At 32.8% G+C, this 17,903-nt stretch overlaps 1 protein-coding gene and 1 long non-coding RNA gene across 3 annotated transcripts; one reads left to right on the forward strand and one right to left on the reverse strand.

Annotated features, from left to right (window-relative positions):
* Positions 1–1,952: 1,952 nt before the first annotated feature.
* LOC136220154 (rRNA-processing protein fcf2-like) lies at positions 1,953–7,309 on the reverse strand. The gene is made up of 6 exons (XM_066007872.1): positions 7,000–7,309; positions 5,483–5,722; positions 5,335–5,395; positions 2,919–2,996; positions 2,683–2,798; positions 1,953–2,313 (listed from the first exon to the last, which is right to left on the reverse strand). Exons 2-6 carry the CDS (start codon positions 5,713–5,715, stop codon positions 2,205–2,207), a joined length of 597 nt encoding a protein of 198 aa, XP_065863944.1. The 5' UTR covers positions 5,716–5,722; positions 7,000–7,309; the 3' UTR covers positions 1,953–2,204.
* Positions 7,310–9,114: 1,805 nt separating this feature from the next.
* On the forward strand, positions 9,115–10,749 carry LOC136217108 (uncharacterized). Of its 2 annotated transcripts, none has more exons than XR_010683439.1 (5): positions 9,115–9,393; positions 9,471–9,527; positions 9,622–9,699; positions 9,796–9,882; positions 10,568–10,749. It is a non-coding gene; the product is annotated as an uncharacterized lncRNA (long non-coding RNA). The 2 variants fall into 2 exon arrangements; XR_010683438.1 differs by lacking the exon at positions 10,568–10,749 and adding an exon at positions 10,019–10,559.
* The last annotated feature ends 7,154 nt before the right edge of the window (positions 10,750–17,903 follow it).

The raw sequence follows: 17,903 nt of genomic DNA on the forward strand, positions 1-17,903 counted from the left end.
AGATACTCTCTTTTATGTATGTTCATAAAATGCTTATGTGTTTTCTTTCGAGGGCAATGCGATCATTTGTAGCAACGGTTCACATTGCAATTTTATTTTTTCATCATATTATCGGATTTCTTTGATTAATCAAACACGGGATGCTAAATTTTACTTGAACATGCACAGTAATATTACAAGTCTACAAAGCTTATGAATGAGTCCTATTTCATGAAATAGCTAGAGGAACATAAAACAGAACAATAATCATTAGTAAGTTACAAAACTAGAAATGAATTAGACAGGTCGTGTCGTGTTATATCGAAAGGACAATCAATCATTCCAAAGATCAGAAATTAGAATATCAAAAGCTATTGATAGTCAGCTATTTTACCAACCACTAATATGGCAAAAAGCATAATTAACCCCATAAATTTTATTGGTTTTTAGGATCAAACCATCGGATCAATTATTTTTCCATATTGAGTCCTTAATTATTGATTTTGTTATGGATTTGTTTCTTATTTAACTTTTCCATCGAGTTTGGGGGCCACGAGCCTTTGAGGGATCGGCTTGTTGACATGGACATTTTCACTTCCGTTTTGACAAATAAAAAAAAAATTTACTAGGAGATGGAAAGTAAAAAGAAATTACAGAAATTGATTTCTAATAGGTTCTTTCAAGCTGGAAATCGAGCTTGCAAGAACCTGCGAGAAATGAATTTTGGTGTTAAGGAAAACAATCGATTTAGCGATTCTAATATTGGAAATCACGAAATGGAACAGGAAAAGATCGAGTTTGGAAGAACTACTGGAAATTGATTTCTATAAAAAAAAATTACTTTTTACTTTCTATCTATCTTAATCAATTATTTTTATTTGATCGCCCAAACTCGACATAAAAGTTAAATAAGGACCAAATCCATAACAGAATCAAAAGCTCTAGCATAAAAAAAATGATCAGGAACTTGATCCTTAAAACATGTAAAGTTCGTGCTTTCACCCAATAATATCATTGAGTCAACAATTTAGTCAACAATTTGAGCACATGAATGTGTCATGTCCTTCATGAAATAGCTGGAGGTAGATAAAACAGAACAGTAATCATCAGTAATTCAAGAACTAGAAATGAATTAGACAGGTCGTGTAGTGTCAAATAAGATATCAAAAGGGCAATCAATCGAGATATCGACCTTCATGAAATAGCTGGAGGTACATAAAACAGAACAGTAATCATCAGTAATTCAAGAACTAGAAATGAATTAGACAGATCGTGTGGTGTCAAACAAGATATCAAAAGGGAAATCAATCGAGATATCGACCTTCATGAAATAAATGTTGGTACATAAAACAGAACAGTAATCATCAGTAATTCAAGAACTAGAAATGAATTAGACAGGTCATGTGGTGTCAAACAAAATATCGAAAGGGCAATCAATCAAGATATCAACCTTCATGAAATAGATGGAGGTACATAAAACAGAACAGTAATCATCATTCCGACAATCAATCATTCCGACAATCAGAAATTGGAATATCAAAAGCTATTGACAGTTAGAATGTCAGAAAGACAATCAATCACCGATGATCAGAAATTAGAATATCAAAAGCTATTGACAGTCAGGATATCAGAAAGGCAATTAATCGTTCCAACAATCAGAAATTAGAATATCAAAAGCATAGCTGGAGGCACATAAAACTGAACAGAAACAATCAGTAATTCAAAAACTCAAGTGTTCCAAAATGGATTAATAAGGTTGATTCCAAAATAGATTAATAAGGTAATCAACAGTCAGTGTTCATAATGGATTGATAATCGTGCCAAACATATCGTGTTAGACAGATTGACAAAACACAGATAGAGGAATTGTAATGTATTCATAATCATATCAAACATATCGTCTTCACCGGATTGACAAACAACAGATTGTGACGTATTGTCAATCATTCAAACAATCAATCTTGACAGTCCTATAAAAAAACCAGTCGGATTTTCAATTAAATACAATGATTAAGAAGCTCCTTTTAAATACAAGGATTCAGTATTTTTCTGTCGAGAGCTGAGATTTCGTACTGGATAATTTATATAAATATTAAAAAAAATCGGTTACACGACAAATATTCCTCTTATACGAACTGCAACACCATCCCGAATTCATTATGCACTCTAAAACTGCAAAATGGTCAAGTGCTGAAAGACCACAAAGCCAGCCAGCCAGCAACACATCAGTGCCTTCTCTGCTTGGCTCGTTGCCTAGACTGTCGACCCTTTATCTTCCACTTATCATTTCCACCTGGTCGATTGTGTTCTTCAATCTCTCGAACCTTGCGCTTCCTGTAAACACAATAATACATTATAAAGCTTATATTTATATCATGCGAACTTTGATTTTAGCTAAGAGATGGCAATTCAGATTAGGCAAGCATGTCGGGTTGTTTCTATTAATCATGTTGTCGTGTCAAAAATTGCTAACACTTTGTTAGCTTACTTAAACAGCAAAGCAAAACCAATTACTTCATGTTGATCCTCGATTCAACAGTTAAAATTATTCTCTCCGCTATGACCATTTCTGTTAAAACTTAAAACTTTTCACACAACGTCCTACATAATCTATCGGTATCGGTATTTCAGATTCTTATTATTTCTAAAAAATAGACATTTTTGTTATTAATCACATGTACATATAGGGACTGTCTGCCTCACCTGTAAGCTGCAAGATTACGATCAGAAAGCACTTCCTCTGCAAGGGTCGTCTTCCTCTCCTTCTTAGTCATCCTGCCCGAAAAGAAATCTGCCGTCGACTCAACAACTGTACCAACCTGATAAAATGTCAAAAAAAAAACCCATATGTTTAACCATTGAGGCTAGTAAAGTTGATTTTGGACAACAAAGTAAACATAAAAGGATATTATAAACACTTATTTATTAAGCTTACTCACCTGAAAATACTTGGGAAGTGTTTTTGATTTTGAAGCACCCTTCTTGAAGTGTCTCTTTGGATCAAGAGCATTCCTCAGCTGTACCACGATCATGCAAACAAAAACCGAACTTAATACTTAGTACTTCTTAAAAGACAGAAACAAAATACTCAAGTTACAGAATCTACTTCAATCACTGTTGTTAGAATCTTACAATTCAGGATTCGAATGATTCGATTCAATTCAGCTCTATTTCGAGCCGAATCTATAAGGTGAATCTAAATTGTAACGAATCTTGCGATTCGCAATTCGAATCATACGATTCGATTCAGCTCAATTTCGAGTCGGATCCTCATCACTGTTCATAAAAAACTGCAACAATACTAACTACTAAATCCACTATTCTCTAGTTGTTCGATTGTTATTTATCAAGTTATCAACTCAAACTAGTTTCATCACATAATTAACAAGGCAAAAAAAGAGTAGGAAGCTCAAACTCTCCATCTCGACAAAGTTATTAAACAGAGTCCGATTTGTGAATTAGTTTTATTATGATTGCATTTGCATTAGATTTGAATCGTAAGTACTTGGTTGATATGATTTGATTTCTTTTTTATATTGTTATGAATTTGAACTGAATCTTACGGTTCGTTTGGATTCTCGAGTCACGATTCACAACATATGGATTTCGATTCACGAATCGAATCTCGTTTTGATAACTATGACTTCAACAGGTCAATTTTGATGCAATTCTCTTGTATCCATCGCCACATTATCCACATTTCATGCGAATACAGCACAATCTTTTTTAAGAGATTCATCTATAACAAAATCTTTTTGGCAAAAGGCATTCTTAGACCCCCTTATCTTTCAATTTTTGGTCTACCAAGCCCCTCATCTTTCAATTTTTGGTCTATCAAGCCCTGATCTTTTATTTAGACACATTGGGCCCTTAATCATTTAATTTTGGTTATATTAGGCCCTCCACCAACAGAGTCAAAACAGAGATATACTTCAACCACTCATAAATTGACACGTGGCATTAGAGAGAGAGAGAGAATCGCTTAATCATGCAATCTCTTCATCCCTTAAACCATCTCTGCTACTCTTCTTTCTCACTAAGATAAGGGAGAGGGGGAAACCACGAACTTTAATTAGCTTTTTTCCGTTTGATAAAGAATAGACTTGCGTTCATATGGGTATATTATGAATCACAGCTTGGACAAGTGAAAGAACAGAAAACATTAGAAAACTCTAAATTTAATTAATACTGCTACAAACTTCAATTTGTCTTTCCCAAATTGGTCAAATATTGGCATCTTCAAAATAATATCGTATATAGGAAGAAACATTAATTATTAATCAAAGACAGATTAGAAAGAAAGCTAAAAAGAGAGATGGATGATGTGGTAATAGTTGGGGCAGGGATAGCAGGCTACTGCAGTTTCTTTGAAAAGATCAGAATTCGAGAATGGATCATGGAAAAATCTAAGAAGAAGATGCGCAAAGTTAACATCTCCAGGGTAGAGTTAAAATCGATGTTATCACTCTGTTAGTGGAAGGACTACTATAACCAAAAGCAAATGATTAGTGACTTATTAGACCAAAAATTACACAGAAAGTTCGTGAAAGAAACTAATGCATCAAAAAGTTATTAGCAAAGGATTGCTTTACAGACACAACTCATAGTTTTGAAGAGCGCAAGGCACACTAAGGTGCAAATGGGTCCTAGAGCCTAGGTGCAAGAGCGCGCCTGAGTGACACAAGGCGCACAAAAAAATATAACATATAAAATTATAAATAACAACACTTAACATTCCTAAACTGACACAAATAGTGTGATAAGCACTTTCTTCTCCTAAACTAACATTTTTTCCTTAGTATGATAAGCACTTTCTTCCGCTCCAACAGCCCTACTAATATCATCAGCCCATGTTAAATTATCATTCGGGAACACTAGCTGATCTTCATCCGACCCCTATCCATCCAATCTAGCCATCAACCATTCATTGGCATCGTCTATATCTTGTAAAGAAATGGGTCAATAGTGTCACGAGCTTCAAGGAGAAGCAGCAGCGGCTACTTTTGCGTTTTTTCTTTCAGGGTCGCAGCTGCTGCTCTTTTATTTCCTTTTTTCCTTTCTTTTTCTAATTTAATCAGAGCCTTTAACCCTAGAGATTTCCTATGGCTATGATTAAAAGTTGAAAAAACCCTCAAACCCCCTTAAAACAGGGCCTAGAGAGCCTAGGCGCGCCTTGACTCAAGGCGAGCACCTTGCTGACATCGCGCCTGCCTGAGACCTACTGAGGCACTAACCTCTGTGCCTTGAGTCAGGCGCGCCTTTAACAACTATGACACAACTGCTATGGAGTTCTAGTGCATAGAAATTGCCAAGATCCCAAATAAACAAGGAGAGCAAACAGAAAAGATATCAAACCTTAAGTAGCTGAAGATCATTTTTCAATTCTGGGGTGATGGTTGGAGCAGCCATGTCAAACCTACATAAATTATTCATGCTGTTAGAATGGAGAGGAAAAAGCCAAGTCAAGGATAAACAAAACAAATACTAAATAAAAAAGACATACCAATCCTTCCCAAGAGTATCTTTGGCTTGGTTCTTAAGTAACTTGTTCAACTTTTTAGGGTCATTAGAAGGTACATAGAGCCCATCAACAAGCTGTGAATTGGGTTTCCACAGCGAACCAGTGTCGGTTTGGCCTTTGGAGTAAACATTACTAATTTTTGTAGTTGAACTTGAAGATAAAACTGGCAATTTTGGATTCCATGAAAGCCCTATGGCTGGCTTCTTTTCTTCCATCCCGACACTAAAAGTTGGTTCGTACAGCCAAGGAAACAAAATCAGCAATTTGTTGACTTTTTAACAAACCAAAATATATCTAAAAATATAAAACAACACGAACACAACATAATAGAAACCCAATATTCAAATCATCACCAAAATCAGATAACAAAAATAAAAAAGATCGAAAAAATAGAATTGTATCTTTACACATATTAATGACCAAAACTGATGTATCTTTAAACAATGAAAATAATTTCATATCAATAAACTTATTGCTGCATACAACTTTTATCTTTTTCGCAAATAAAGAAAAATTCATGGAATAGAAAATTTTGGTTTGTTCCCGATCTCTGAAAAAATGAAACTCATTATAAATCAACTAGCTTACAAAAAATAAGAAAAAGAAAAGTTATTGGCATGGTAGATTCCTGTCGGATTAGCGACATCCTCTCCTAAACAGGTGATTCTGATTCTCGCGGCAGATCAAATTACAGCTTGAAAAGAGAAAAAAGCAAGAAAAGTGTATAGCAAAGCATGTAACGGAATGAGCTAAAAGCCTCTTTCCTAGGGGGAGAGCTTACTCATAGAGGGTTTCAGGTTCAGCCTCATATGACCAACATATGGTTTCCATGGACCTTGAGAAAGCTTACGATAGAGTATCAAGAGAGGTTCTCTAGTTCAAATTGGAGAAGTAGAAGATTCATGCCAAGAATATTCATGCAACTAAAGACATGTATAATGAAGTGGTTATGGCTGTGAAGAACCTTGACTGGGGAATCAAGAGAACTCCCTATAATTGTTTAGTTAACGATCTGCTTTGAGTCCCCTGATGAGATAAGCTTAACCAAGCATATACAGAGGAGATCCCCTGATGAGACTTGAAGAGGGAGTAAATATTAAGTTGGAACTATGCGAAGTACACTAGAAGATAAAGGATTCAAGTTGAATTGAACAGAATTAAGCATATGCAACGTAAATTTCAAAATAGTATAGACGTTAAAGTATGCCGTGGAGGATGCCAGTACCTTTGTCTAACTACCTCCAAAATTAGGAGGTATAACTCATAATACAGGAATGATGTCAGACATAAGAGACTAACAAACAGATTGTATATTGATATTCAAAGATGGAAGAGACTAACAAACAGATGGAAGAGACTAACAATACTACTACCCTAAATAGACCAACCAAGCACTGCGGCAGAAAAATCCCAAATAACCACCATGAACAGAAATTTAACCCAGAAATTAATTCATCACAAACATGAATAATAGAAATTTAACCCAGACATTTACTTACATCGCATGTGCGAGACGGAACGACGAGACGGTGGAGGAACGACACTGTGCAAGAAGGAACGACGAGACGGTGGAGGAACGAGAGCGCTCGGAAGGGATGAACGGTGGAGGAACGACGGTGGAGGAACGACAGGGGAGGAACCGCGGTGGAGGATGGAGATCGATCGCTAGGCAGGTGGTGGTGGTGGTGGTGGCGGCGGCGGCGGCTGGCTGCTTTGAGAAGTCCCTTAGTTTAGGTTTTTGTTTTCTTAGACAGTAAAGAAACAAATATTAGACAAAAGAATAATAAAATCGTTTTTTAGATACAGGAAGAATAACAATTAGTTTAGGTTTATGTTTTGAAAAAGAATAAGTATAATAATGGTTTAATAAATCATTTGCGTACTGAACTTGTCCAAAATACTTAATTAGTCTCATAAATTTTCAAAGTATTTCGATAGTTCTTTCAACTTGTATAAAATGATCAGTTGGCCCTCTGAACTTGTATAAAATATAATCAATTGATCACTCGATTGCAAAAAAAAGTAAGTTAAATATAGAAGATATATTGTACGAGTCCTAAAAAAACGACCAAAATCGGAATATACGGTTCTAATATTAGAGAAGACAAGTTGTATAGTTAAGCAAGCAATAACTACAGTTTTAATCTATTTTTTAATTATGTAATAGCATTTTAATATACGTGGAATACATCTTCCGTATTTAACTTACTTTTTTGTGACCGAGTAATCAATTGATTACATTTTACATAAGTTTAGGAGACTAACTGGACATTTTATATAAATTTAGGAGGCTATCGGAATACTTTGAAAGTTTAGAGAGTCAATCAAACTTTTTCAACGAATTCAGGAGCCAAATAATGTATTAAGCCTATAATAATTTACGGGGGCAAATGATGCAGTAAGCCTATAATAATTTATATATAATATTATTTTATTATATGTTTGTATAAAGTATTAGTATAGTATAAGTAATAGTATAGTGTCCACATATATATATTTTTAAATAAATAAATAAATAAATATATATATATATATATATATATATATATTAAATGGTTTGGTTACTGTAACCCGTGGTTTTTGAACTCCCGAAATTGAAATCGAACCGAAACCGAGATCAATATATATTTTTTTAACCCTAAAATAAAATCACCGATTTGGTTAACCGCTTTTTTCAGTTCGGATTACCAATTTTCAGTTCGGTTACCAGTTTGTCCGGGTTTCTTGCCCACCCCTATCCTGTGGTTTGACGTTTATTTGATTATAATTTTATATAGTTTTTTATGATTAATTTGTATCTAACAAGCTTAAATATTACTACCGCCGTTTCATATTACATGTCTTTTTAGAGATTCTTTTTTGTTTCATATTACATGTCATTTTATATGACCAATACACATTAAGTCATCTTTTTTTCTGCTATAAAATGCGGGTTTATGGAAATTGATTAGAATAATGGACTTATTATAGAATAAATAAATATTAGAATCAATAAATAAATGGCAACAATATCTTTTTGGCAACATCCTTAATTTATATACAACTCTCTAAAAAGACATGTAATATGAAACGGATGGAGTATCATTTTAGCATATTATTTGTAACTTTGTTAATAATATAATAAATATTTTAGACATAATTGATGTTTGCAATGTCTGATGTTATAATTAAATAAATGACTTAAATAACAGTAAAACACTATGTTTACATTTTCAGTTAGGTAAAGCTAAAATTGATCTTAATTGACAACGTTATGGATAAAGTTGAATCGTTTCATATGTTAGGGTAACTCTGCACTTCCAAAAAAAAAAAAAGTTAAGAACAAATTTACATCTTATCACAAAAATCTAGATACAAAAGTATATTGTCTTTATCGTCCGAGAGAAGTGCATATTTACCTTAATGTATGAAATACTGTAATCTATACATATACTAATAGCTGGAGTTAAAATATCTATCTATTATCTATATAAAGTGTGGAAACAAACTAACACGTGGCAGAATATTAAACTCTCTAATATGACGTGGCACAATAAGAAAGCATTGAGATTATGTGTAAATTTATTGGAATTTTAAATTTTCTCAAAATTATACGAATTTTAAATACTCTCTCGCCCACTTTCCTGTTGAGATAGACTTGATAGACTTAAACCGGAGTTCAAACTAAAACCCAACTCATCCTGATAAACTTAAACCCAAAACTAATTTGAAATTCAAAATCCAAAACTACTGAGATCAGATTTATCTTCTCCCTATCCAGCGATCCCTTCTCCCTGTCTTCTTCCTATCTCGATATACAAGAGGTGGGTGGATTTCTGCGGGAGAGACGAAGAATTCGGAGGAAGGACAATAACTAATTGCAAGGTTTATGTTGAAGATCTTGAACCGTAAACGTAATTAAATTTTTTTTGTGCTGTTGTGATGATTTGGAAGTGTATATGATTGGTAATTTGTTTGCCTCTTGCTGCAGGAAGAAGACCTAAAGAAACAGAGAAGCAAAGTAGAAACAGAAGAATCAGAAAAAGATGTAAGCACTTAATACCATCAAGATAGAAGTAGGATTATATATGCATATAAGTTTAATTTTCATTTTGCAAAAAACATCACTGATGGAGTTGCAGGTTTTGGATGAAGAAATCCGGTTGTGGTCAGCAGGCTAGAAGACCAATATACGTATGCTCCTTTCAACATTGCATGATGTGAGGAATCTAATGTAGCTCCCATACTTTATATTCGAAAATCCCCCAATATCAGTGTGCTGAATGCATAGAATTTTTTGTTGGTATTGAGTTCAGATTTTATTGCCCAACGGCAGTTGGTTTGCAACCCCTCATCTCTCAATCGGCGGCAGCCACTCATCTAACTCGAATCTACTCTCTCTGGTAAGTTTTTTTCTATTATTTACTGTCTAATGGCTCTAGAGAATGTTGTCTTAATTTTTGAAGCAAACCTTGAGTTTATACAACTCAAAGCAAAGATTCTTTTTCAAAGATTAACACTAAAGCTGGATTTTTGCAGGGTAAGGATCTCTCGACTTAGAAAGATATGTCTCTAAATGGCAGGGCAGATGTGTATTTGTGTATCTTTTTATGAAAATCTAAAGCAATTTTTTTTTTTTTTGAAAAAATCTAAAGTGGAAGAAGGTTCTTTGCATCATAATATTTCCGTGGTAGAATGCTGCTTCTATGATTTGGCTAAAGTTCAAATTGCAATAAAATAAATTGATGAAAATTTAAAGTTAACTTCTAATTTCTGCGGATACATTCCCTTTAAGAAGGAATTGAAAAGATAAGTTATTGCCTAAATTAAAAGATTGAAATTCTAAATCAAAGCTATATTATCTGGTTTCAAATGCATCTGTTTTGTGTGCTTTAGATTTGTGTAGAGATTGAAATATGTGTGATTTTAAGTTCAATTGTTCTAGCATTCAACTGTTAGCAACAAAGATAGTTGGTTTGATCAATTGCTTTGAAATATTTGTCTGCTTGAATGCTATCAATTTAAATCTAATTTTCTTCTTTTTTTGAATATTCTGAATTATAATTAACTGTTTATGTAACTGGCAAGTCAAAGTGCCATTTTCTTCATTTCGTTCGTGAAATCAGATGATCCTGCACTAGACCATTTCCACGTGCACACATAAACCACATGCTTTGAGTTCCGAAGATGTTATTGCCGGAAACTCAGAGTTGGATGTTATAGTTTCTCAAATGTTTATCTTTTTAGAATTGAAATAAGATGACGGAACTTTGAACCTATAATATGCTTTAATCATTGCAAGAATATGAAATATATAAAATGATTTTGTAATTTTCTGCTCATAATAATTTAATTGGTTTTGATTTTCCTTTACTAACTCGAATTTGTACAGATCCTGCTCAAAAATGGGCTTTATACAAATAATATTTTCATAATTAGATATCCAATTAAATTTTGTATCCTTTGCACTGTTGAAATTCGAAAAATTTAAAGATGAATGTAATATTAAATTAAATAACTAATCGTAAAGTGATATATGTATTTTAAATTAAATATCAATTAATTTAGAATTTGAATTTCAATAGATTTTGTTTCATTATAATTTTAAAATGATATGTATATTTTGTAGCATTTAGATTATAAAATTTAAGAGACTTTGCATAAGGACAAACACCACTTTAAATCATAAAATATTTACTAATATTATAAACATCACCCTTAATTTTGTAAGCGTATTCTGACCGCTAATGTATATCCTAATAGTGAAAAATGCTTTTTGCATGTGACTATATTAACGAAAAAGAATAGCGTTAAAAATATGAAAAATTGATGTAAGAATTATCTTATCTTATCTAATAACGTATAAAATACTCTCAGTATTTTGGGAAAGGGCCAATTTAGTCGTACGAACAAAACAATAATAATTTTAATCTCAATATTGTTAAATGGAACAACTAAAGTCCTTACTAACATAAAAATATACATAAGATGACGCAACGACACAATCATCTAATGTATCAATTTTTGTTATTGAGATTAATTGTACCATTTGATAAATGTTTAAACTGAAATCATGTAATTTTATACGTGGATGCTAAATCGGTTCTTCTCTAAAAAATTTAAAAAATTTGGTACCTTAACTCTTTTAATAATATTGTGTAATTATTTATTTTATTACGTTAAATTATCTTATTTATTTAATTTAAAAATAGTATACTGATATATATATATATATTTCATTTTGTATATCTAATAATATTTAAATAAGGATATTGTTTATAAAAAATTTACTTATTCCGTGCATAGCACGGGTAGAAAGATAGTACATATACTAATAGCTGGAGTTAAAATGTTGATGTGTCAATTTGTGGTAATTTCTCAATTTAATTTCTTATTTATTTATTTACTTTATTCATCACCAGCCCAGCACCTAGACTTCTTCTCTCACGCTAACACTTCCCTTCCTTATCTACAAATTCTATTCTGTATTTCATATTACGGTCTCAACCAGTAGAATTGTATTAGAACTAAACTTCAATTAGGTTTTACTAAACCTATCATAAGATTTGTATATATACATACAGTGTATTCCAGATTAGTGGAGCCAAAGCTGTTGGCTTCTTTCAAGGTTCAGATCAGCATTTCTGATTTCATTTATTTTCTATTAGCAAATCACCATTGTTTTTTTTTTGTTTATGTTTTGTTTTCCTGTTTTTATGTTCAATAAAAACCACATGTGGTTCTGGGGACAACAATCCATCACACTTCTCCTCCTCAAGTCACTTCTAACCCACCTCAATCTCATCTGTTAAATCAATGTTTAATGTATAATTCAATTGTTTTGAATTTTGGATTGTTTAGTTAATTAGGTTGGGTTTCTTGCAATTAAAAGTTTGAATGTTGGGGATTTGCAGGTGAGATGGATTAGCCTGATGCTATGGCTAATGGACTCTATGTTTTCCCATGCGGTGATGATCCTGAAATTGGTTTGGAGTGCAAACCAACTGTTTGAAGAAAGTTCACTGAGTAGATTTTCTGTTTTAGTATGTATGTACCGTTTTTAGGAGTAATAGATATATTATGCTTAGCTTTTGTTTATTGAATCATTGATTTTCATGCTTAATGATAAGATATTGAATGACCCTTTGAACTGGTGGCAATGCTTAATTCATTCCATTATTCAATCTTTGTTTATTCTTTTCAATGTTTTATTTAGCATTTACATAAGTATCTACCATTAAACCTCTCTTATACATCTCTCTCTAATTTTATCTCTCATCCAAAAGAAAGGCCTTCCAGAGCAGTTTCTTTTAACAACCTGTGCATATTAGACATCAATCTATAGTGGCTGTAATTTGTTTGATGGAATTATTCTAAAAGATTATGGTAATTGATATGTTAACAGACATGGAAGTTAAATTTTGTTGAGTTCATCTCAGTCAAATTAGAACTAAAGCATGTGCAATATTCATTTATAAACTGAAGCATGTAAACTCAAATATGATATGTTTCACTTTTTTTATTTAACCAATGCTACCAAATGCCTCTAAACCTCTGCTTCTACCAATTTGTTATTCCATTTGAATGGCCCAGGGACAATAGGTGAATTTCTCCTTAGAAGTGTTTTAGAGGTTTGAGTTAGATTGCACCAAATGGAATTGTTTGATTTTCAGCTTTTGAGCATCAATTGAATGGGACTTGCACAGCTTTCAAATGGTTGCAACTGAAAGTTTTGAAAGTTCTACAATCAACCTTCTCTAAATGGTCCATGGATTGATGCACTCTTTTTTTTAATCTAGAGACACATGCTAATTTTGGTTTCTCCCAAAACATGTCTACCTCAAAAAATTAGAATAGTTATTACAAAAAAGTAACTAGGATTTCCTTTAATCATTCAACTATTTTTTATTTCTTCAAGACTCTGTTGCTGTTTCCCGTTACGGTTTGCTGTTTGCTGTTTGAAAAGGCTGCTGTTTCAAAAAGCAGGGATTCCCTGCTTTTATAAAAAGCTACTTTTCGACTTCAAAAGGCAAACAGGAGGTGTCTAACCAAACACCTTAAACTCTCCTTTTCAAAGTGAAAAGGCAAACAGGAGGTCGAAAACCAGCTACCAAACACCCCCTTAGAAAGTTCTATTTAATAAGGTTCATTACATCTATCAATTTCTGGATATTGAACTATTGTTATATATTTATGTGATATATATATATATTATCAACAATCACATGGATTAAAAAAATTAATGGAAGATCAATTCCATTATAATAAAACTCTTTCATCTTTTATAATCAATTGCTTTGCGATTGATTTTTTCAATTCATTCAATTCTCTTTCATTAATAGTTTTTTCATTATTTTTTATATATTTTTTCTTTGTTCTAATTCTTCTTAATATATATTCCCTTAATTATTTATCTCAATTGGTAAAAATATTATTAGCATCCATGTTTTTTAATTCAAGATTTTGATTAATTTTGTGTTGTACTATAGAGTGAAAATGTGTATTGAAAATTTTGAAGGTTTCTCCTTTATAATTTTTTGATAATGACATGTTAGGTAATCAGTAGTTTATAAACCGTGGAAGCGTAGTTATTCGACATGCAATCATATTCAAAATGTAGTATTCGAAATAATTTATAGTGAATTAATATAATAAAATCAGTTAGATTGTAAATTACATATTCATATACTTTTTCATATTAATTTACTTATATTTAATATATTTAAAAAATATTATACATACCGTGCATTGCACGGGTGTAAGACTAGTTTTAAACTAAAGTCCTCTTTAAACTAAAACCATATCGCCACTCTAACCAGTCGTCATCCCCATGAATACAAAACCGAATCAAATTAGAGCATATAGATAATCGAACCAAATTTATGATCTTATAGTTTGGTTATGATTAAATTACTCAAATAGTACACGTTTACTAATTGGTTCAATACCATTGCTAAATTGCTAATTGGTTCAAATCAAATCATTTGCTTGTGTTAAAATGCTCAATTGGTACACTTTTGTTAATTGGTTCAAATCAAAATCATTCGTTAATCAATTGGTACACTTTTGCTAAATTGCTCAAAGCAAACATGAGTCGGTTCACTTTCATCCTCTATGTTTTCCGCAGAAACAAACAAATGAAACATTAACCATAAAATCAATATAATTAAACATGAACCATAAAATCAAATAAAACATCAACAATGAACCATGAAATCAATATAATTAAAATTAAAACTAATCAACTCTCTTCAACAAAACAACAAAACGAACCGCGTGAATATAAAAAGCTCCCTTCAACAAAATATGAACCTTTCAAAGTTCAAATCAATATTGTTTTCTCCTTTCTCTCTTTTTCTCTCCTGGAAATAAATTCAAAAAATTGCCCTGAATAGAGCAGAACAAAAGATCAACAGAAGAATAGGAAATACATCACAAACATTAATTTAACACAGAAGATCAACATCATAATTAACATAAGATTAACATCATAAACAATTCAACATAAATATGTTCATTCAGGACAAAAGAATCAATTAGCAACTTGAAGGTTTACGATTTGAAGAGAGATAAATTCAAGGAGGATGAGGCGGAACCGGCGGAGAGGGACGAACGACGGACGGACGTCGGACGGGAAAGAGAAGAGCAACAGTCAGTAACAAGGATTTGAAGCAACACGTTTGATTAAGGAGAGATTGAGAGAGAGAATTAGGGACTTGAAAATTGAAGCAGTGGGGATTTGAAGGAGATCGACAAGATTAGAATTAGGGTCCGCTTAGACGAAGGTTTCACAACGTTCATTAAAGGGAGGGGAAGGGAAGGGAGGGGAGGTTAGAGAACCTCCGGATCCCACCAATTTGGTGGGACTGAAACTGAAGGTTTTTGAACCTCCATTTAACCTCATTTAACCTTCATTTAAACTTAAACTTCTTCCCAAGCAAGGTTAGAAAAATAACCTCCCTTTAATTAAACTCTACTAACCCCAATCCAAGCAGACCCTAGATAAGAAGCAACTAAGGACTGATTTTTTTTTTGGTCTTTCAATTAGACAAAACGACGAACGACGTCACTTTTTCTAATTAAAAGACAAAAAAAATAAGACATTCCAGTCCTCCTTCTACCTCTTTTTCTTCCTCAAGCAAAACAGCAGCATAACTGCTCATCAATGCAATGGCGGCGTTTTCAACTTGAAAGGGGGCAAATTTATAAAAATTAAAATTACAGCCATGGTATTATAAAAAAAGTTAGAGGAAGCTTTGACCCATCTCACCGAGTTTGACCGAATCTAACCGATTTGAGCAATTTTTGAGTTTTTAACGAGATTTAACCAAATTCACCATTACATGCATAGAATAAGGAGCGTATGAGAAAAAAAAAACCCTTAATTAGAGGTGAGAATGATCCGGTTCGGTCCAAAAACCAAACCAAACTGTACAAGGCCGAACCGAATAACTAGCTTTTTGGTAGATTGGACTGAACTAAATTTTAATTCGATTTGGTCCGGATCAAATCGAAATATTACAGTTTGGTCCGATTTGGTTCGTGTTAAAACCGAATAAGAACTCTATATTGTTTTTTTTTTTTTTTTGTCAATTCTGGTATTCTTTTTATCAATTCTATATTTTTTCAACACTTACAAATATTTAAAAAAAATTATAGCCATAAATCAATTAAACAACGCAACTAGTTAACAATTGAATAGCTTAATTTATATTTACAAAAAATTGATTATATAATAGCTACCGTCCACAAAAACATATTTTTTAATTATTGTATTATAAATTTAAATTGTTGAGGCCTTAGTAATTTTCATTCCAATTATTTCATGTTTTTGCTCACTTCAAAAGCTACTGCCCACAAAAGCATATGTTTTAAATTGAAAAAAGTACGGAAAAAATACATGTGGTTTGTCCAATTTGCAAACATAGACATGTGATTTAAAAGTTTACAAATAAAAGTCTGTGATATATTTTATTTAGAAAATAAAATATTACAATTATATAGTTAAGTTCTTATTACAACTAAATACATTTTTATCTTAAAAAAATTTATTTTTACATATCAGCAAAACACAATCTCCGAAAAAAACAACTTCCTAAATCGAAACAATAAATAATATGGTGAAATTTCACGTTTTTTACTAATCTGACAGTTTACGAACTAAATTGATATTTAAGGTCATTTTACACAGTTGCAATTTGATTTTTGGATCCATGTTTTGTCAATATATAAATGTAATTGAAAAAAAACGCTCTTATTGTCATCAATTACTTAAAAGTTTAATTTTATATACTTTGTTTTGTAAAAAAAAACAAATCACATACCTCTATTTGTAAACTTTTAAACCACGGACCTCTATTGACAAATAAGGCAAACCACGAACATTTTTTTTTTTTCCGTACTTTGCCCTTTTAAATTCATAAACTCATAGACCCATGCATGTATAGTATCGCAATTATTTACAATAGTTTCATTAGCTTTAAAGATGAATCCCAACTATTTACAATTATTTTAAATTCATAAATGACCAAATATATTATTAGTTTACTAAAATTGTCTATAAAAGTATATTGACTCTCTGAATTTTGTTAGTATCTCACTAGCTCCTTAAACTTGCTTATTTCGTATCACCATCTCCTTAAACTTGTTCATAAAAGTAGATTAGCTCCTTGAACTTTGCAAGTGTCTTATCAGCTCTCTAAACCTGCTTATTCCATAACAACTAAATAGAAAACCTATTAAATCTAGATTTTAAAAATACATCTTTATCTATTCGAGATGTAATTTTTTCTCTTCTTTACCTTTCAACCTATTATAAGAGTTAGTATTGCAAGTTTGAGAGGTCGAATGGATGAGAATCGAGAGTTAGTATTATGATTTTTATATTTAGTTGTTACGGAATAAACACGTTTAGGGAGCTGGTGATGTGAAATAAACAAGTTTAAGGATATGGTGTTGTAGACACCGAGTCGGAGGACCTGTGACGAAAACCTGTAACAAGACGGTTGAAGCGGTTGGTTCCGGGAGTTTTGAAGCAAAAAAATATAATAAAAAAACGAGAGGTTAGTAGGAGTTGCGGTCGTCGAGTGAACGGCTCGTGAGTGCTCAGTGACGTGGTGCGAACGCCTAGCGGCAGTCGGCGCGCGTCCAACGACAGTTGGACGCGCGCCCGACAGCGCGGGGCACACGCCCGACGGCCGCTGGGCGCGCGCGCCCAACAGCCGTTGGGCGAGCGCCCAACCTGCGTTGGGCGAATGCCCAACGCCTGTTGGGCGAGCGCCCAACCAAGTTGGGCGTTCGCCCAACATTTTGGGCGTAGGCCCAAAATATTTTGCGTCAGGCTACGCCCAAAATTTTTTGGGATCCGTGCCTATACAAGGCACGGATCCCCATGCATTTGGAGAAAGGAATTTTGAGAGCTTCT

This window comes from Euphorbia lathyris, chromosome 2, assembly GCF_963576675.1.
Source record: "Euphorbia lathyris chromosome 2, ddEupLath1.1, whole genome shotgun sequence".
Taxonomy (NCBI): domain Eukaryota; kingdom Viridiplantae; phylum Streptophyta; class Magnoliopsida; order Malpighiales; family Euphorbiaceae; genus Euphorbia; species Euphorbia lathyris.